This window comes from Podarcis pityusensis, assembly GCF_964106645.2.
Source record: "Podarcis pityusensis genome assembly, chromosome: 8".
NCBI lineage: Eukaryota > Metazoa > Chordata > Lepidosauria > Squamata > Lacertidae > Podarcis > Podarcis pityusensis.
The window spans coordinates 38,993,800-39,016,337 of record NC_138033.1 but is presented as its reverse complement, the minus strand read 5'-3'; the positions used below and the strand labels follow the sequence as shown (position 1 = coordinate 39,016,337).

Here is a 22,538-nt window from a genome sequence, read left to right as displayed (position 1 = left end):
AAGAAAAACTGAATGAAAAGGTAGTTCAGATAAGGAAACTTTTTTCAAAATGCAGTGGGAAAGAGAATAGACAGTGGCGACAACCATTTTGCTAAGGGTATTCAAGCACTGGAATGTGATGGTGATGGCAGATACATACTGCAATGTCAAATAACTTGAATTGTATCACAGTAAATTTCAATTTGGCATTTCTTTAAAAATGCAAAATAAAATATTTACAGATATACAGTATTAAGTCACATGTATCAGCATTTCAAAACAAAAGCATTTTTGTTTCGTTACTGAAATGCTTTGGGGGGAAATAAACTTCTGTGTTACTTAAGCAGAATCAAGGTTCACTTTCTCTCATACATCATGGCAACAGAATAGCACAGCCTTATTTGTTTACGGCTGCAATCCAACTTTCCTAGGAGTAAGCCCCACTGAACATATTGGAACTTACTTCTGAGTAAGCACACACAGGATTGCACTGTAAAGATGTTATCTAGCAGCAAATGGTATACATAAAAAGTGCAACTGAATGCCATACCAAGAAACCCTTTTACATTTTGTCCAAAATCAATGCTGAGTGTGGTATCATCTAGATCAATTTTGCAAGTCAAGCAATACTGTAATATAAGCAACTTCTTCCAGTCAATGCAGGTTAGAAAGAGGCTGAGCATCAGCAAGACAGTGACTGACAGTGATCAATAGTAATTATATATTTATAGCATCTCCACCAGACATGAAACAATACTTTCTCTAGTGAAAGTACATTTTATCCTAGTGGGAAAAACCCATAAGAAAGGTAGGATATTTAGCTGCCTTTCATAGACATAAAGATATGATACTAGCGAAACTGGAAAAAGTATTAGGTGGCTAGGATTCAATTTTCAGCTACAATTTCATGTTGTGATAAAGTTTCCTTATTAAAGGAAATGGCCAACTGGTAATTTCAGTATTTTAAAGCATGCAAAGTAATGTTTCCATCACCATGTATTCTCATGTTAGATGCCAGCTTCTCAATCTCTCCATTCAAAAATCCATCAAGGGGTAAGACATATTTATTTCTTATATTCATACTCTGGATTGCGTTCTTCTTTCTGATGCCTCCAGGCTGCATGTTGAAAGCTTGCTTTCCTCCTCCCCTAGACACAACTGGTCCAATGAAAAGCATCATCTGAGCCATTTTGAATTCTATTTCTACAGCTACTTTTATTTGCAAAACTCTGGGTTGTGTTTTTTTAATAATTCAGAGGGGTTTGTTTCTAGGATTCTTGTGACATCTTGAAGACAGGTCTGGCATAAGCTTTTGTGGACTGAAGCCTGCTTTATCAGAAGCATGAAGTGAAATCTTAGTTGGCAGTTATATGCAAAATAAATTGCAGCTAGTGATAATTAGAACATTTAATTTAACATACATTTGTTAAATAGGTACACCTTTAAAGCTTTGACTGTTATTTTGGTTGTTTTTACTAAAATTATACAAAACATTAGGATAGGAAAAGAGTTTGGCAACTTTAGCACATTTACTGTCTTTCAACAACAGAAAACAACTTTTTGTCAGATTCCCTTTATGCTGGGGTAGGAGAGTGCTACCACAATATTAACAAATACACTGGGAAATCGCCTGTCCATGACATCAGCCAAAAGTATATACAGTAAACAGAGCATTTGTAATGTTCTTGTCTGAACTGATTTGGACATTTTGCCATATTATGCTTATTGAAGCATGACCAGCAAAGAATCAAAGATGCTTTGCTGAAAATGATTTTGTCATTTATTTTTATCATCCTTCCTGCTCTCAAACTGTCAACCTTCTGTCATAAAGAACAGCTATCAAATAGCATAAGGGCCTAATATTCTTTATTCTGTACCATGAAAAACTCATTTCAATGGCTTATATAAAATTTGCATATTAAGCAGATGTATGCAAATATGCTTATTTTGTGCAGGCTTGTCCATAAGCAGAGACAGAGAGATATGCAAAGTACTTTTAGTTCAACTCTCAATCCCTGCTACAGAGACTGAAGGCTGCTGGATGAGCTGTTTAGCATAAAATTTTAGTTTGCCCTGCAGTTCCAGAAATGTTGGACTTTGTTTAGGTTGGCGTATTATGCAATTCTTTGAAAGGGCAGAAAAGCAGCAGAATAGGTACCAACAGCAGAATTCAGCGGCTGAAAAAAATCTCAGCTTCATTTAACACAGATGTGTAAACTTAATCAATAACTAATATAACTTATTTGCTCGGGGAAAAAAACTTTAATTGGCTGCTGTAATTAGAAAACATTTTTCAAATACTGTTTCAAGCCATGTACCATAACTTGTTTCCATATTATTTGTGTTGTACATCTATTTTCTCCTTTCAAGTAAGCACATGTCAGTCTTGTATTTTTTTTTAAAATTGACTTGCTATTTTATAAAAATGTTATTTGAACATGCTCTTATAATTTTATTTGTGAAATCTTCCACTTACGCAAGATTATAAAAAAATGTTTTTGCAGTTTCTTGAAGTAATCAACAATAGTAGCTCTAATAAATCCAGAACAGTTCAGCTGATTTATCCTTTAAAATAAAATAAAATTCAAAATGTGACTGATTATGTTTGAATGATTCAGTAAGAATTTTTTGTTGGATTTCTTTGCAGATGTAATAATCTACTGGCTTCTTAATAGTTAAAAAAATGCTGCACAGCATGTTATAAAATAAAGGAACATCTTTTCTAGGAAAGAAAGCTGTATAAATAAAGAATAAATTCTGATCATTTTCATATGCTGCTAAGGTTTGGCTGAATGCTTCCCAAGGGCTGGCGCCTCTCTTTTGGTAGGGGCAGACAAAGTATTGCAAGGGTTTCTCTGTCTTCACTGAACTCAAATGTGGTATCTATTAAAGACATTTAAACGATGCATGATTTAAATATATATATATATATACATGCAGACTTTGCAGCAGCTCAAGGTATGATTTATAACAATGAAACTTTCAATCTTCATCGTTCCAGACTTTAAGTGGTCTACTTTGTATATGTATGTGAAAAAAGCAGTGTTTCATGGTTTGATTTTTTTAAAAGAAACTTTTCTATATCTTCCCTCTATGAAAATAGAACCAATGCTGAAGCTAGCCAAGATAATCTTTTCATTTACTCCATGATCAAGACTACTTCTAAAAATGTATTAAAGTTGGGGGGAAATGAACAAGGGGAAGAATATTTAATTTGGTTTTGAAGTATTTTTAAACAAGTATTACTTCCCAAGTATGTATGTATGTATATGTGTATAAAGGTAAAGGTAAAGGGACCCCTGACCATTAGGTCCAGTCGTGGCCGACTCTGGGGTTCTGGCGCTCATCTCGCTTTATTGGCTGAGGGAGCTGGCATACAGCTTCCGGGTCATGTGGCCAGCATGACTAAGCCGCTTCTGGCGAACCAGAGCAGTGCACGGAAATGCTATTTACCTTCCTGCCGGAGCGGTACCTATTTATCTACTTGCACTGTGACGTACTTTCAAACTGCTAGGTTGGCAGGAGCAGGGACCGAGCAATGGGAGCTCATCCTGTCACGGGGATTCAAACCGCCGACCTTCTGATTGGCAAGTCCTAGGCTCTGTGGTTTAACCCACAGCACCACCTGCGTCCCAGCGCCACCCACGTCCCGTATATGTGTATACTGCCCAACAGATATGTACCACATTTGCCTCTTTTTCCCCATTGCTCTATAAAAAAATAAATCTGCCAGTCTACTGTACCATTGATAGGACAAACTTTGGTTCTTTATTTAACAACGTACATACATAATTCAATGCAAAATTCTATCATATGTAGTAACTACTGTGGCATATGCAGAAATAGGGCACACAGTCTGAATTACTTTGTCCAAGAGGTGAAAGTTAACAATGCTGGATTAGATCATTTTAAATTAAAATTTGTTTTAACTTTAGGGATTCTAAGATCAGCAGCTATGTACTTTCAAGTGGCAAAATTGCACTGATTGAAGAATTTGTACCCTTAATGTATTACTATAATGCTTTTAACCCAAACAGGATTCATTAAAATGACAACATCAAAATAAAACATAAGTTTTTAGCAACATGCTCCAGGCAGTAGTTTATTGAGAAAAAAAATCTAGATTTTTGGTAGAGTACTAACCAGTAACTGACAGCAGCTGTGAAACTCTCACCTCCATTTCTTCCCGATGAGACCTGTCTCTGTCCTCGAATTCACGAGTTCTTCTCCGAGCTTCTTCAAAAGCCTGCTGTGCCAATGCATCTTCCTGCTACCAACCAAAAGTACAGGGTCACACAAGAAGCACCTTTACACTGATTTGGGGGGAAGACCTCTCCAATTGCTCACCTCTAGACATCATTTAGGCAGTAGTGGGCTGTGGCATGGCCCTCCCAACACTGACATAGCTTATCTATATGGGGCAGACTTTGGTGAGATTAAGACTGCATGAGCACTGCAGTGGCTCTGTTGGTGTACCTGTGCAGTCCTATCCTATTAATGCTAGTATTGGGAGGGCAGCTTTGCCACACCATAAGGGCAACCCCTGGATTTAGGTGACTTTATTTTAAAGAAACGGAGCAACAAGACCACCTAAAGAGATGAGCTACTAATCATGCAGAATCACGAAGAGGAAAATCTCTGCCTCTCCCTGCTCCCTGCACTGGTACCACTGGCTCCTGCTATTTTTTTTGGGACCATAAGCACCCAAAAGGGGCAAAAAGATTTGCTCTAAGTGACATCTCTCCTCCTCCTCCTCCTCCTTAGACCCTGAAGATAGTGTCGTCTTGTTCTTGGTCTCCATCAGATATTCCTCCAGAGGATCCCCACATATTCCCTCCCTCAAGAAATGCCCAGTTGCCAGATTAGTTTTGGATATTGCATCAACATTCCAGGTCTTGAGCCACAGGTGACTCCCAATGGCCACATCAGTAGCCATAGCCCTGGTGGCAAACTGCATGGCATCCAGCCCCACATCCATCATAAAGGCAAAATCTTTCTTTGGTTTATGAAGACCCTGGCAGAGATTATGGCAACCACAGGGTACCTCCTCAAGGAGTGAAAAGGAAGCCCACCATGCCACCACAGAAGAAGCGGCAATGCCCCTCACTACCAGAGGCATGACCTCATGTGCCCTATGGTGAAAGACTTCAGGACACCTATCCACTACATTCTTGGGGAAATCATACCTATGTCTCTGGCAGCCACCAGGCCAGAAGTAATAGGGGAAATGGGGCATCTACCAAAGAAACCTTGAACTTTGCCATGCTATATAGAAGAGTTTGGATTTGATATCCTGCCTTTCACTCCCTTTAAGGAGTCTCAAAGCGGCTAACATTCTCCTTTCCCTTCCTCCCCCACAACAAACACTCTGTGAGGTGAGTGGGGCTGAGAGACTTCAAAGAGGTGTGACTAGCCCAAGGTCACCCAGCAGCTGCATGTGGAGGAGCGGAGACGCAAACCCGGTTCCCCAGATTACGAGACTACCGCTCTTAACCACTACACCACACTGGCAAGGAGCAAAGCCTCTTAGGAGCCAAGACCAATAGCGCACCCCATTAGGTTTGGCCCACTCCTATAGAAATGGTCTTCTTAAAACTGGAAGGAAAAAGGACATTTGGCTACACATCAGGGGTAGCCCTCACTTCAAATACTTCCTCCTCCTCAGCCTCCCCCCCAAAAAATGCTTGGGTAGAGAAATCTTCAAAGTTTTATGGGCATTACAGAGAGTACTGAAAGCCTCAGCAGAAAACGGGAAAGGAGGAGCAGCAGGTGCTGTTACATCGTCATCAGTCAACAGCTCCCCCTTCTCCCTGTCTGAGTACAAAGGGAAAACCACCCTTCCTCAGACCAGTTGGAAGCAATGGCTCTGCTGCTGGAAGTCTGCTGGTGTTGCTGCTGGCCAGCAGGAGCAGGCATTTCCCAATGCTTCATGGTTAGCTGAAATTGCACAGGAAGGGTCTGCTGGATAGTCCTAGTGTTTTTCCTCTCCTCACATTGACTCAGAACCATAGAGACTTCCTGTTCAGATGACTAGAGAGAGCCCTGTGCTTTTTCTCAGAGCACCCATACCATATCATTAGAGAGGGAAGGAAGAAGAGGACATGGTGTCCTGCTCATCCTGAAAACAGGAAACAGGACAAGACAGTGCGTGCACTGGCAATATGCCAGCTGAGGAAAAAGGCTGTGCCATAAAGAGGTCACTGAGGGAGAGGGTGTTAGGAAGGGCCTATGTCACCAAAGCAGCAATACGAGAGGCAACCAAGAAGCTCTATGTGAATCTTCTGCATGTGAGCAGAGGATAGCACCTTCTTTAGATAGATAGATAGCTATGTTAGGTAAATGTTGTAATATGACAAAAGGTGATAACTAAGACCCACTAAAAGATATTGGACTCTGAAAACATGTTAGCATGATGTACTTAAATATGAATTGCAATATAATATGCAAATCAGAATACAAAAAGAGTAAGTCTAGAAATATCATACACCAAAGTTACATTATTTTCCACCAAGTTTTAAAATTTAAAGACATTTCTAAATGTTCTTCAGAACACTTATTTCTAATAGTTGCAGCGAGGTTGTTCAAGTTTCTTTTTTTGGTCCTCCCCACAAACTAATTGACCTATATTAAAGAACTACTTGTCTAACAATATGCAATAAAGTGAAATTCTCTTGCACTTTTTCCAGGCAGAATTACACTCTTTCTTCTTCATCTTGTCTCTTTTAATAGTTTTTTTTTTAAATAATCAAAACTTTTAAACTACATTTGTCAAAGTACAGCATGCTACATTCAGCATGATGATTTTCCTTTAATAGTGTGGCTTTGCAAAAATGTGCAGGTTAAATAAGTCCTGCTCCAGAGAATCCAGCTACATTTTAATATACCAAGGGACTAAGTACATTAAATTTTAAAATAAAATGTCTGTAGTGAGAGAATGTCAAATTGCCTTTTTTGCCTAGGGCACTTCCTGCACCCTAAAGCTATTTTGTGAAATGATGTGGAAGAGTTCCCCCTGTGGCCTTGCTTAGTTTTAATACAAACATCTGTCAATCAATAAACATCAACTTAGGCCCAAGCAGCATGCACTAAAGGGCAATGTGCAAATTTTTCATTAAGGTCTATTTTTAAGTAGCAGCTCCATCTCTCCTTGGCAATTTTTATGTTGGAACAGCATAATACAAGGTCTTTCAGGGATCTGATTTTTTTTTTTTTAAATCAATATCTTTTAATAGAGAAGCAAGACCCAAACAGCTGAAAGCAGGATGTTCAATAAAAGGCCATAATTAAATAAAAGCCCTCTTTTTCTAAGAAAAGAATTCATTTCACAGGTAGAAGCTGTTTTATGACTTTTATGTGAAATAGATGTGAACTGCACAAATATTTTAATTAGTAATTAAATCCAAACTGAGGACATCATAATGACATTATGTAAATCTAGGGTGTGAACAGATTTGGAATACTGGGGTATAGTTCTGATCACTTTACTTGAAAAAAGATATTGTAGAGTTGGAAAAGGTTCAGAAAAGGGTACCCAAAACAATCAAGGGGGTGAAGTGACTCCCCTGTGAGGAAAGGTTGCAGCGTTTGGGACTTTTTCATTTCATTGAGAAGAGGCAAGATGATATAAAATAGGGTGCCGTATGGAGAAAGTGGTTACAGAAAAAAAATTCTCCCTCTCTTCTATCACTAGAACTCATGGACATCCCATGAAGCTGGTTGCTGGAAGATTCAGGACAGAAAAAAGGAAGTGCTACTTCATACCATGCATTGTTCAACTATGGCAATCAACTTAGATGGCTTCAAAAGAGGATTAGACAAATTTATGGAGGAGAGGGCTACTGACTGCTACTAGCCATGATGGGTATCCTCTGCTTCTGCAGTTGGAGGTAGCAATGCTTCTAAAAATCCCTTGCTGGAAACCACAGGAGGGAAGAGTGTCCTGTGCTCAAATCTGCCTTGTGGGTTTCCCATGGGCATCAGGATGCCAAACTACATGGGCCAGCAGGCTCTTCCCATGTAATTATATTCAAAGACAATTATTTTTCTATTAAGAAAACTACTTATTGTCACCTGTGAGCCTTGCATCTGCCACTGTTTCAGTTTCTAGCATTTCATGGGATGAAAAGACAGAGGAGGTGAGGAGTCAGGCGTGCTAGGTTAGTTGTGAAAACTAGGTCATAGACAAAAGAAGGAGTGGCCTGGATAAAATATGCATGGATTAGGTACAGAACTATAGGAAAAAGAGGTGGTGGAGGGCCAAAGTTGAGAAAAGAGAATGAGATGGAAGCATCAAATAAAAGCCTAATACAAGGTCTAGGTCAATAAGAGGCTTTATGTTGCCGAATTGTCAGGGTTTCTTAATGAATTCAATGCCCCAAGTGCAAGTGAACCTACTGCTACCCAAGTAGGTATAAGCAAGCTTCAGTTTTCCTTCCATTTAACTACAGAATAAGCAGGATGGCTATGGAACTAGAAAGCACAGGGTTTGCATGCATTTTAAATTATGGACAAGGAAGTTCAGAAACGCAAAGGGGAAAAGATAAAGAAGTTAAGACCAAAGGCAGACCTCCTAGAAAGAACAAGGGAAACTGAAAGAACACGACATAAGTTTTTCTACTCTCTACTATCTTCTTTTCTTTGAAGGAAAACAGTGGAGAGTGGGGAGACTTCTTCCTTGGACCAAAAGGCAGACTGAAATATGCTGATCATATGTGATTGAAGATGCAACAACTAAATCCAAACAGTGATCCTGCTTATGCTTTCAATTTCTCATTATACAATTTCCCCATCCAAAGTTATAAAGTACTGCATACCAAAATTACAAATTTTGCTTCACATCTAATATAACTGAGATTTGAGAAGTTTGAAGCTCCCTACTTTACCTGTGCCCGTTCTTCATCAAATTCTAAGCAGCCCATGCCATCCAGTCTTTGGAGATCTATCCAGCCTTTCCAAATAACACAAACACCATTAAGAATCATAGGCGCTTTTAGGTAGACCTGAAATATAAGAAGACATATACTGATAATGCAGACTGTTTGCATAGGTATGAATCAACACTCATGGTCATTACAGGTAAGCCATGGCTGATAATTTACTGTGAATGCAAAGTTCACTCCCATTTCACTCATCCCTGTTAGTATGAAGAGCAATAAACTACAACTTTTAACTTAGTATTCCTTGTGAAATGAGGATCATAGTTTGTTTCGTTCAAACAGACTATAACTAGTAAGCTAAGAATAAGCCTTCATATGCTCTGCTAAGCCAAAGATCATAATTTCTTGCTCTTGCTCAGTAGTGAGGAGGAGTGAAGTGGGGATGATCTGTGTGTTCATGGCTTACCAAGACATGCAAAGACATTGTGTATATTCAATTGTAATTTTGTTAGCCATTTTGAGCATACCAGTGGAAAATGTAATATAAAAGCAAATTAATAAAAACACATAGTTTTCAACATTGTATTTATTTGTCACATTGAAAGCCAAAACAAACCTCATACCCATGGTAGTTTCAATCAGGGCTGACCCAGTCACTGAAAGTAGTATGTCTGTGCCATGACTAGGTCACCAGATTCTAAGCTCCCTCCCCCTTCCTTGCTGTCTGCCTACCTGTCCTCCCCTTACTTCTGCACCAGCAGAGGTACTGTCACCACCTCTAGTGGCAGGTGAAAAGCCCAACCAATATGACCATGGTAGGTTTAATATAGCAGGGTCTACCTGGAAAAGATGGTGCCAACCTAAAGCAGCAAATAGTTAGACCTTATCATGAGTTTTTTTCAGCTCAGCTACCAGATATGTAGTGGTGGCAGCAAAAGAGGCATGAGAGGAAATTGGCAAATAAGGAAAATAAAATGAACACCGTATGGAGTGGGGGAGAGAAGCATCAAAGAAAAAGGAGTGTGACTGAAAAGAAGGGAACCAATGGTGGAGGAAGAGTTTTTTTCAACCAGCTTGCTCCAACCATTGTAATGAAGTCTTTTCAACCCAGCATACGTAGAGATTTATTTAAGTCATGAGTCACATGTGCCAAATTATTTTGAGCATAATTAACTGCCAACAATGAAGTTAGCTTCAAATCCTACACCATAATCACACAACGGTTAATGTTAACCACGGTTAAAATCTATGTAGACATAACAATGAATCACAGTTAAGGGTAGCAGGGAGTAATTTGCATGCTAGAGAGGGAACAGCTGTGGAGAAGGGAAGAGGAATAGAGAAAATCCCTGTTACATTCAGCAATGGTTATGTACCTTGATGAGCCTTAAAAGGGTATTCCCCATTTTCACTATATCCAAATATTGTTTTAACCTGCCAGCAAGAAAGTGACCAAAACAATCTCTCTTACGTAATTACTCATGGAGCTATCTATTTTTTCTCATCTGCTTTCCATAACACTATTCTAGATGTAGAACTACCATCATGAACACTGCAACTTTTATCAGCTTCAAATATGTGACACCTGGCAGCACTAAAAACGGTCACTGAAAGAAGTGAACTTAGATTTTGAATTTATAGTTTTTTGCTTCTTGCAAATATCATACAACTATGCAAATATACCATGCACATACAAGTGGCCACATCATTTTGCCAATTAGATTTAAAGTAAAGGAATTCTTAGTAGTAAGCAAGAATCATGAAATAAACAAGTTTGTAAGGAGAGTATACTTCTAACATTTGGACATTTGGACATTTCCCCAAATTGCTCAAATCTTGAATGCTTTACTGAAAGAGCTTATCCTTGCAATGAGTTTGGCACAATAAATGATGTTCCCAGAAACTGCTTGTAAGTAAAAACTCTTGCCTCCAAATAGTTGCAAAACAGTCAAGGTGACACAGCTAAGTTACCCCAGGCTTAAGCGTGTGGGATGCATGTTCGCAACCCACAGTGTTTGCAACCCGCGTCTGCGCACGCGTGGGTTGTAATCCAGTGCTCATGCGCAAAGCGCGATTTAGCACTTCTGCACATGCACGACCACCGAAACCCAGAAGTAACCCGTTCCGGTACTTCTGGGTTTTGGTGGTCCGTAACCCAAAAAAAGGCAACCTGAAGCTGCTGTAACCCAAGGTATGACTGTAGAAGTTTATACATATGTAGCCCAAAACACATAGGCCTAATCTGTACAACTGTTGCCTCTCAAAATCAAGAGACAGCAATCAAGCTACTCTATGGGCCAAGCTGGCTGTCAGCTTGGGCAGCTTTACAACATGATGAGAAATTGTATAGAAGAATAGGCTATCAATTGCTATTAGTCATTGCTATATATTATCTGCAGTATCAGAGGCAGCATATCTCTGAATACCAGTTGCTGCTGGTTGGCACCTGGTTGGCTACTGTGGGAACAGAATGCTGAATTAGACAGGACTTTGGTCTGATCCATCAGTCTTCTTGCATGGCAGGTGGCATGAACCTGATCTCCATAGTTAGAGACACACCTGCAGAAGGCATTAAGTGACATTAACAGGGCCTAACAATTAAGTGGAAATATATATGGTAAAATGCATTTTCGGAGGCTTTCCTTTAACTTGTCACTAAGGAGGTTGAAATGAGATCTGTAGTATGTAATACAGATTACAGCGTTTATATTTTGAGTGGGAGTTAAATCCCTGTTTGCATTGCCAACAGTTGTGAAGACAGCATGAAAAATGAGTTGTGATTGTTTTTGAAACTGATCCTGCCAGTAGGAGCATTAAATGTCTGCCAAGATCAGTTGAGTTCAATTTCTAACTGTGACTCTCTCAACAGGAAAGTTATTAAGGGAACTTTTTTACTGATGCAAGCAAACAAGACTGGAAAGGGGGAGGGAGCCTAACAGTGAAGCATGCTGATAATCATGTTATTATCAGATTATTATGCTACTAATACTTCTGAATAACCATACCTGCATTCCTTCCCCACCTCTACATGAAAACACCTGCAGCATACCTGAGATCAACAGCTATAGGGAAGGGAGGAAAATGGGACAATTCATTTGTTAAATGGTGTACAAATTATCCCCCTCTGTAGATCCAGAGACAAGTGGCGGAGTTGCTATCGGTTCTAAACTATTTCAGTCAACTGTCCATGCTGCAAACAGCAACAACGTCAGTAAGTCACTAGTTATGCAGTGGTTAGTGTGTTGGATTAGGCCCTGGGTTCAAATCCCCACTGGGTAATGAAAATCACAGGGAACCGTGGGCCAGCCACTATCTATCGGTCTAACCTACGCTCACATGGTTGCTGTGAAGACTGAATGGGGAGAACCATGTATGACACCTTGAACTCCTTGGAGAAAAGGTGGTATTTATATAAAACAGATACATTGCTTTGTGTGTGTGGTGTCTGCTGAACTCAATGATGAAAAAGAAGAACAAATGGGAAGACAGAACAGAGAGCCTGAAGAACAAGAGGAGGGGAAATTAAACACATTTGACACAAGAAATAAAGGAACGAAGTAACAGACAGAGCTACAGTCATACCTCGGGTTACAGATGCTTTGGGTTGTGCACCGTGCCAAACCGGAAGTACCGGAACGGGTTACTTCTGGGTTTCGGCACTTGTGCATAAATCGCGCTTTGCGCATGCACAGAAACATTGAATCGCGACCCGCGAGTGTGCAGATGCGGCGCTGCAGGTTGCGAACGTGCTTCCTGCACGGATCATGTTCGCAACCTGAGTGTCCACTATACTGACTATGGTGAAAAGATTACACATGCAAAAGAGAGAGATTAATAGGTTTCAGATAAAAAAAAGTGTGCGCCATGATATAACAACAACAGAGTAATAGTAATAACAGTAATAACAACAACAGAGGCAAGGCAAGCTCTAAAAATTGCAATTAGAGTCCGTATCATAAAGTCCATGGCTGAGTTTGCATTTTCAGAAGCCAAATATCAGAAATTCATCTGGCTGCAGATATTTGAGAACTGTAGGTGTCTTGATTTCTTTTAAATTCCATGATTTTCCATGCTCCTGTTTTATTTTATTTGATGCTCTTACATACACTCCATTGCATTTTTCTGTCTGAAGGACACATATTTTCTGATTGCTTTAGTCTGATAATATTGCTACAAACTAGAATATATTGAAATGTGTGTCTCTTAAACTTGTAGAATAATATTTTACCCATCCCTACAGTGATCCCTCCTCAACTTGAAATTCCTGTAACTTTCTTGCCAGTTGTAGCAAGTGCATAAACCACCTCTAGTGAACCCTTGCTCTGACTTTTTCTTCCTCCAAACATCCCTTTAAATCATGTTATTGTAATTTCCTCTATCAGGGAAAGTAGGGGGCACATTTTGTAAGAAGCAAAACTGTCTGCTGTTATTGCTGAAGCCGTTTGACCACATTTCCTTTTTTAAGATAAAAAACTGTTTCCTCTTCATTTCTAAGACTATTTTTGGTTTGCAGCTGTCATATCACTCACCATGCCAATTTAATCTTTGAAAATAAACTAGCTATCAAATAAAGTTACCTGAACACACATCCAAATCACTATAAGCCATTGCCTGACAGTTGCTGCCAAAATGAGGGAGTAGTTTTGGTATGTCTCAGAAATAATTAGCCAATGAAAATGTACTTGTACAAAGTTGTTTTAACAATTCATTCTTCATCAGCTACATCTGAGGACACTTGCAAATATGCTGGTAGGTGCTTAATTCTGTTAATCAATGAAGACACCTTAATATCTAACTTCTGAAAGAATTGAGATGACCTTAACTCTAGGTTAAATCCACCCAAATCTCCCATTGTATGGATTGCGGATAATCCACAATAAAAAGAGTGATTACAAAATTCAAAAGAAGGAAAATAAATGGTACTTACTTAATGATGATGAGATTTAATTAATGGCATTGGCAACAGTATTTACTCATGATTATGATCATAAACAGATCTAAATTACAAAGAAGCCTTGATTAGAATTTTTTCAAATCAGACCCCCCCCCCCCAAATAATTTAGCTAGCCAATCTAGGAAGAATTTGAGGAAATCCTCATAAAAAATGATGAACACCTAATCTCATCAAGGATATATAAGTTACAACTGGAAATATCAATGTGAGAAGGAACAAGCAAATGTGTACATGAAAACACTGGCACAAGATAGCAGTGTTACCACAGAAGTGTTTTCAGGAAGACAACTGAATCATTTCTAAGTCAGATTGTATGTAGTTCACCAGTTACCACCCATCAGTTAGTGAGTCAGCATACTAACAGTCACCACACAGAAACAGAAAGCCAAGAACATACCACTGCACTGAAATTTGTTTTCAATAATATTCCCAGCAAACATGTCCATCATGCATTCTTGTAGAAGGCACTCACATGTGAGTCACTGCCCAATTCTCATCACATGCAACTTTCCCTATTCATAAGCACATAGTAAACTGCCTGTCTGCTTGTAAAGCAGTAATTAAGTTCCAGTGTTGATCCCACCTGCCCCTGAATCATACCAGTAACCGAATACCAGTAACCAAATACTCAAATGATGTAGTTTTACTAAACGTCACCCATACCAGTAGTATTATAGGAAGCCAGTGTGGTGTAGTGGTTGGTGTGATGGACTAGGGCTTGGGAGATCAGGGTTCAAATCCCCACTCAATCATGAAGCTCACCTTGGGCCAGTCACAGCATCTGAACCTACCTCACAGGGTTGTTGTAGGCATTAACTGAGGAAGGTGAACCATGTATTCCTTTGAGAAAAAGGTGAGATAAAAATGCAACAAATAAGCTCTTCTGCCTACCTGCTTAAGAAACCTGGAGATGTGAGTTGCCAACCTGGCATCCAGAGATCTCCACATGGTTGCAACTGGACCCACACCAGTTGCAGTCACTGGGGCTGGCTATCGCCATGTTATGCTGCTGTTGAAAAGTATTAAACTGGCTGCCAATTAGCTGCCACACTAAATTCAAGGTATCATTCTGATGTATAAAGCCCTATATGGTTTGAGATCAGAATATGTAAAATTTAGTCTCATATTGATATACTCAACCAATCACTATGCTCTGCAAGAAAGGACATCCTGAAGATATCATATTATCAGGAGGACCATTCTGCATGATATAAGAACTGGAAACCCTTCCCATTAAATATTGGACAGGCTTAATCTCTGTTGTTTTTTGGAGCCTACTGAAGACCTACCTCTTTCAACAAGCCTTTTAAGTAGAGTTTCAATACTCCCTTATTCATCACATAACCATTTTAGACACTTCATAATAAATCTATGCATAAATAATTTATAAACATGTCAAGTGAACCAACGAGTGATTATTTATTGAATTTCTATCCTGCCCATTACCCCAAAGTTTCCTAGACACCAAACACACAAGCAATAAAACAATTAAAACATATTAACAACATCTCCAATACAGAAACAGACTGGGAAATATATCTGTCAACAAGTTTACAATATAATAATATACTTCATAATACTTTATAGAATATAAGAAGTGATATACAACTAAGTCCAACTCAGCAGATCGACTGAAATTAATGAATGTAATTTACTTAAGTCCACTGATATTAATATGTCTACTCTAAGCATGAGTAATACTGGATATCCCCCAAGGTCCCCCAAGCATATTACACTTTGGAAGGACTAGGGTATATTTTATCCACAGTAGAGAAGAAAAATTCATTACCTAGCTTAATTTATCAATAGTGACCCAACTATTAGATTGAAAGGGTAGCTTTAGTTTATAGAGTAACTCCACTTTGCAGCCATGGGGGGTGGGGAATCTCAGCTAAAATAAGAGCATTTAGTATAAATGAATTTCACAGTTTTAACATACTGATGAGTTTGAGACATTAGCCTTTGGGGGCAACAGACCACTTTCTCAGGAAGCAAGCAAACAATGAATCTGAACATAGTAGCATGTAAGGAACTGGCATTTATTTCAAGGACAGTTGTACTGTATTAGAATCTTATTAGGGGCTAGGTAAGGAAATGAAGTTAACACCCTGATTTCAAAAGTAATTTCCACTCTGAATTTTCTTGCCAGAGGCCACTAAATCATGATTCCCTTTTAAAGGATTATCAGAAGATTACAACAAATCCTTTCTAATTATAAGCCCAGTTCTCTACTTGGCTTCACAATAGCAGAACATAAGATCATTTCCTATAATATCAGCACAGACACAAGGAGACACTCACCCCTTAATTCAAATACTAGGAACATTTTCTAGTGCCAGGACCTTGGGCAAGTCATAATCCTCCTAAACTCTGTCACATGTTTGTTGAAAAATAAACAATCCCATTGATACCACCCTAAGTCCTTGGGAGATGGTATTTAAGAATCTAAGAACAGCCTACTAGATCAAGCTAATGATCCATGCAGTCCAGCTTCCTTTTCTCACAGTGGTCAACCATATGCCTATAGGAAGCCAGCAAGCATGACACGAGCACAAGAGAACTCTCCCCCTCCTGTGGTTTTCAGCAACTGTTATTCAGAAGCTTACTGCTCCTGAATCTGGAGCAAGAACATAGGCTTTATGTTATGGCTACTAGCCACTGATAGCCTGATCCTCCATCAAATATCTTCTTTTAAAGCCATCCAGGTTAGTTGCCAAAACTGCCTCCTTCACTGCATTAAACAGAACTTTCTTTTGTGTGTCCTGAATCTTCAGCTTCATTGGATGTCCATGAATTTTAGTGCAGAGGGAGAAAAACTTTTCTTTATCCACTTTCTCCATACGAGTAAATGTATACAGTACAATCTCATCTTGTGCGCAATTTGCTAGCACAATTTTCGACCTTGCATAGTTGAAATCCCACAAATTGCATACAAACTGAAGAGCTTAAAAGCTCATTTTGTGTCAGGTTTTCTCAACATGGAAAAAGCTTTTAAACTCTCAGACTTGCTTACTGGGCTCTGGGAGTCTGGGATATTCTCAAGTGGGCTCTGGGCTGCTCTCGCGGGAACAAAACATCCCAGAGCTCAGTAAATAAGGCTTGGAAGGTAAAGATTGTTACGTGGGGACAGTTCCAAGGGATTGTTCAGGTATAAACATTTTTGCATACACACGCCATCCCTGGAATATTATCTGCATGCAAGAAATGATAGTACTGTACACTTCTATACCATTACTGCTTACTCACTTTTTCTCTAACTTAAAAAGCCACCTATTCTGTAACCTTTCCTCACAAGGGAGTCCCTCTGTTCTCTTGATAATTTTTATTGCCCTTTTTGGAACACTTACCAATTCTACAATATTCTTTTTGAGGTTTGCTGATCAAAACTGTACACAGTATTCCAAATGCAGTCACACCATACATTTGTACAGGAGTACCTCGGGTTACAAACGCTTCAGGTTACAGACTCCGCTAACCCAGAAATAGTACCTTGGGTTAAGAACTTTGCTTCAGGATGAGAACAGAAATCTCGCGGCGGCAGCGGGAGGCCCCATTAGCTAAAGTGGTACCTCAGGTTAAGAACAGTTTCAGGTTAAGAATAGACCTCCGGAACGAATTAACTGTATAATGGCAGCCCCCCCCCCAATTCAGTTCCTAATGATCCCTTACATGGAATTTTCCTTGTTCACAGCTGCTGCATGCTGGGTCAACATGCTCATTGAAGCATCTATAGTATTACAACTTCAAGGTCTAATTCCTGGTCAGACCCCATGAATGCATATGTCAAATTAAGATTTTTTTTGCCTACTTGCACTATTTACACTTGTTTACATTAAATTGCATTTGCCATTTTACAGTCTATTCACTCAGTTTGGAGAAGTCTTTTGGAGTTTTTTTACAGTCCCTTTTTAATGACGCTGAACAATTCAGTACCATCAACAAATGTTGCCAGCTTCCTGCTTGCCCCTAATTGTAGATCATTTACCAAACAAGTTAAAAAGCAGAGCTTCCAACACTGATCCTTGAGGGACACTACTTTCTTCGTCCCTCTGTTGGGGGAATTGTCTATTTATTCCAACTCTCTGTTCCAGTGCTTAATAGGCTGGGTGGTGTTTTTAATTCTTCACAAATAAGGAAGTTTGTATGTATTAAATACTGATGACATTTGTACAATAGAGAAAAGCATTCCTTTATTTTGTTTGAATTTTTAAAATGAAATATCAAATTAACAGGAAAAATACTTCCAAAGCGTAACTATATGATCAAACATGTTGATTACTAGATGGTCAGTTGGTGGCTGATGTTAAGCAAGAGAAAATGTATTGTTAATACTGTCTTTCAAAATGATGAATTTTATTATTTAATAAGCTGGAGTTGGTAGCTTTGACAGAACTGAAGCATCTTGGAATAATTATAATTGTTTTATGTTGAGATACATTTTAATGAAGTATCATTACTGGAAAAGTACCCTAATGTGTGATGCCAAAAGTTTCCATGTTTAATTTATACTATTAGATGAAGCATGCTGCCATACTGCAGTCAGCACAGAAGTTACAAAAAGGAAAAGGAAAAAGCTAAATAGCCAAATAGATGTATCCAGTGCTTTTTTTCTGGGGGGACGGGGATGCAGGGGTACACATACCCCTAAACATTTTGTGAATCTAAATTTGGCCTCATTGAGGGGCAGTATTTCAATATGAGTAGGAAACTGAGAGTACCCCTAAACATTTTTTTAGAAAAGAAGTGCTGCTAGACAAAAGGAACTCAAAAGCCTCCAACATTATGATTTAAAACTATAAGAAATACACCCGGCTGTATGTATAACACTGACAGAGACAGCCAGAAGGGATTTGTAATGTTGTGTTGACCACTACAACAAATGCTTTCAATATAGAAACTAGCAAGGAAATGCATTTGATTTTTCAGACTGTAAAAGTGGTGTAACATAGAATTGTAATTAAAACCTATTAAAATTGCTTTTTCTAATCTATAAATAAATGAAGTAGCGTAACTCAGTGAGGTAGGTAGGAAGAATGAATGAATAGAAGTCTGCAGATGAATTGCAATGTTTCCCCTGAAGCACTTATTCATGGCAAGACCACCATGATTGCCAGCTGGCATTCTGCCATACATCTGGACAACAAACCACGCAGGAATAGCCAATGTTCTACACAGCTCTGGAATAATGTCACTCAAGAGGAGACATTTTGACTACTAAGAATGGAAGATTAAGTAGGTTTTCTTTAGTGAAAAGACAGCAAAGGGATTCCTCGAAGGAAAACACTATTGTTACAGCATCTTATCTTAAAAAGGAAAGATAAACAGTTTCAGAACATCGTGTTCCTTCAAGCAGAAATCATTTTACCACCAAGCACATAGCAGTCTCCCAATAAGCACCTACTTGCCAGCTTATCAAGAAAAAAATGGATTTAGGGCACATATGTAAAGTGAAATTGCCAAGAGTAACATCAAACTCCATTTCCTTTCCTGGATTTTCCACAGTTCAGCTTTCCAAAGACTGTTGCCACATATCTATTTGGATTTATAGATTTTCTCTCATGCCGAATAACAGCAATCATGAGCAGATAGGCTATCTCCTGTTCCCAAAGAGTTAATATTCATTCTACATAGGGGGAAACGGAGGGGAAGCTAGGGAAAACACAGGACCTTTGAAATACTGAATGAGGTGTTGAAAGTATCCCCCACCCGTGGATTACAAAATTTTTGCAGACATTTTGGCTAAGAGATTGAAAAAAGTGTTGATGGAAGAGATTCATAAAGATCAAGCGGGCTTTCTCCCGGGTAGACACTTGTCTGACAATATGAGGAACATAATTGACATTTTGGAGAAACTAGAAGTGAACATAAACACTAAAGCAGTTTTGATATTTGTGGACGCGGAGAAAGCTTTTGACAATATTTCTTGGCGTTTTATGAAGAAGAACCTACAGGGTATGGGGGTAGGCCAAGGCTTTGAAAACGGTATAAGTGCAATTTATTCAGAACAAAAGGCTAAATTAATTGTAAATAATGTGGTGACAGAAGAATTTAGGATAGAAAAAGGGACACGACAAGGTTGCCCAATTTCCCCACTGCTTTTTATTTCGGTCCTGGAGGTTTTGCTGAACATGATTAGAAGGGACCAGTTGGTTAAAGGTATACAGGTCGGAGCTAAACAGTACAAATTGAGAGCATTTGCAGATGACTTAGTACTGACGTTACAGGAGCCAGAATCTAGTACCAAAAGGGTTTTAGAATTGATTCAAGAATTTGGTCAAGTCGCAGGATTTAAATTGAATAAGGTAAAAACTAAGGTTTTAGAGAAAAATTTAACACCAATAGAGAGAGAGAGAGGTTCCAGAATGAGACAGGTTTAACAGTGGTTAAGAATGTTAAATACTTGGGGATCAACTTGACAGCAAAAAATGGGAACTTATTTAAAGATAATAATGAAAAATGTTGGGCTGAAGTGAAAAAAGATTTAGAAATTTGGTCAAATTTGAAGCTTTCACTGCTGGGCCGTATTGCTGCGGTTAAAATGAATGTATTGCCTAGAATGTTGTTTTTGTTTCAAACATGGCAAATTGTGGACAAAATGGACAGTTTCAAGAGGTGGCAGAGAGATATTTCTAGATTTGTCTGGCAGGGCAAGAAGCCCAGAATAAAATTTAAAATACTAACAGATGCAAAGGAAAGAGGTGGATTTGCCCTGCCAGACCTCAAGCTTTATTATGAATCAGCAGCTTTTTGCTGGTTGAAAGAATGGCTGCTTCTTGAAAACACTGACATTTTGGATTTGGAAGGTTTTAACAATGTATTTGGATGGCATGCATATCTGTGGTACGATAAGGTCAAAGCACATAAAGCATTTAAAAACCATATTGTCAGGAAAGCATTGTTTAATGTTTGGATAAGATATAAGGATTTATTGGAAAATAAAACCCCAAGGTGGCTGTCACCGATGGAAGCGAAAGCTTTGAAAAAGCTCAATATGGAGGTCAAATGGCCGAAATATTGGGAAATTTTGGAACAAGATGGAGATAGATTGAAACTGCAGAGTTTTGAAAAACTAAAAAACAAAGTGCGAGACTGGCTTCATTATTATCAGATAATGGAGGCATACAATTTGGACAAGAAAATCGGCTTCCAGGTGGAAAAATCAAAATTAGAAACAGAACTGTTAGAACCTAAAACTAAAATTTTGTCAAAGATGTATAACTTGCTGTTGAAATGGAATACTCAGGATGAAACGGTGAAATCTGCTATGATTAAATGGGCACAAGATGTTGGACATAATATTATGTTTGCTGACTGGGAACAGTTGTGGACCACAGGTATGAAATTTACGGCATGTAATGCCTTAAGAGAAAATATTATGAAAATGATATACAGGTGGTACATAACCCCAGTCAAGCTTGCAAAAATCTATCATGTGCCTGATAATAAATGTTGGAAATGTAAAGAAACTGAAGGTACATTTTTTCACCTTTGGTGGACGTGCCCAAAGATTAAGGCTTTCTGGGAGATGATATATAATGAACTAAAAAAGGTATTTAAATATACCTTCTTGAAGAAACCAGAGGCCTTTCTCCTGGGCATAGTCGGCCAATCGGTGTTAAAAAAGGATAGAACAGCAGCAAGAATACTCACTGCAAAGCATTGGAAGACACAAGATTTACCCACACTGGAGGAATGGCAGATGAAATTAATGGACTATATGGAATTGGCAGAAATGACTGGCAGAATCCGTGACCAGGGAGAAGAGTCGGTGGAAGAAGATTGGAAGACATTTAAAGACTATTTACAGAAATATTGCAAAATAAATGAATGTTAGAATGATGTTGGATTGAAGTTAAGTGGTTTCTAGCTGTATAGGTACAAAAGAATATGGAAAAATTGGTTTTTAATTTGTAAAAATCTAATGTTACAATATATCAAGATTAAGGATTAGGATTAAAAAGGAGGGAAAGGAATTGTTGGATTAACAAATTGAATTGGAATACAAAAGAGGGAGGTATGAGGAGGTCCGGGAAACAAGTAAACGTAGAAGAAGTGAGGAAAAGATGGAATTGTTTTTAACTGTTTTTTCTTTGTTTTTCTATTTTGTATTTTTCCTTTTTATTGTTAATTTTGTTTATTATTAATGTGATTTTTTTCCTCTTGAAACTTTAATAAATATTATTCTAAAAAAAATAAAATGAAAGTATCCCCCACCCAATAGCAAACCATGGCAACATTTTTAAAGCAATAGAACTAGTGGGGTAGAGGATAACTGAAGGACTGAGTGAGAAGATAGGAGGATGTTTTCTTGCCTTATTCATGTTTTGGTACCTGCACATTTAATGAAGCCATAGCTGAAAGTTTCCAGAACCTGATCATAATGGGCATAAAGTGTAAGGCTACAGAGAGCTAAAAGAAATAGTGTAATTATATAACACACAACTTCACCCTTCCAAGGCAGCATGCCTGCATCTTCTTGTACAAATACATTAACTATTAACTTGGGAAGCCAAAGAGTTAAGAATCTGAATTGTATTGACAAGTAGGTTGGAACAGCTGGAACTCTGTGCATGTCCTGAAGCTGTGTGAGAGAACTGGCTTTGCTCTGAGTGTGTCATTGTGGTGAATCAGGGAAAGTTCCTATTGTGTGAGTTAGTGCTGGTTTAAGCACATGCCTGCCACAAGGAGGAGACTGCAATTGCCCTAATTAATTCCGGAATCTAGTGCCA

General features: G+C 38.6%; 1 protein-coding gene across 4 annotated transcripts in view; it reads right to left on the bottom strand.

Annotated features, from left to right (window-relative positions):
* The window catches only part of CBFB (core-binding factor subunit beta), a 42,125-nt gene that overhangs the window by 5,138 nt on the left and 14,449 nt on the right, over positions 1–22,538 (bottom strand). Inside the window, exons 4-5 of one of the 4 annotated variants that reach the window (XM_081015889.1) lie at positions 8,862–8,978; positions 4,123–4,246 (exon numbers count right to left, since the gene is read on the bottom strand). In XM_081015889.1, the coding sequence (XP_080872015.1) occupies positions 4,123–4,246; positions 8,862–8,978 (241 nt within the window). Of the gene's footprint in view, positions 1–4,122; positions 4,250–8,861; positions 8,979–22,538 lie in introns of all 4 variants that reach the window. The other 3 variants (XM_081015887.1, XM_081015888.1, XM_081015886.1) reach the window with 3 other exon arrangements.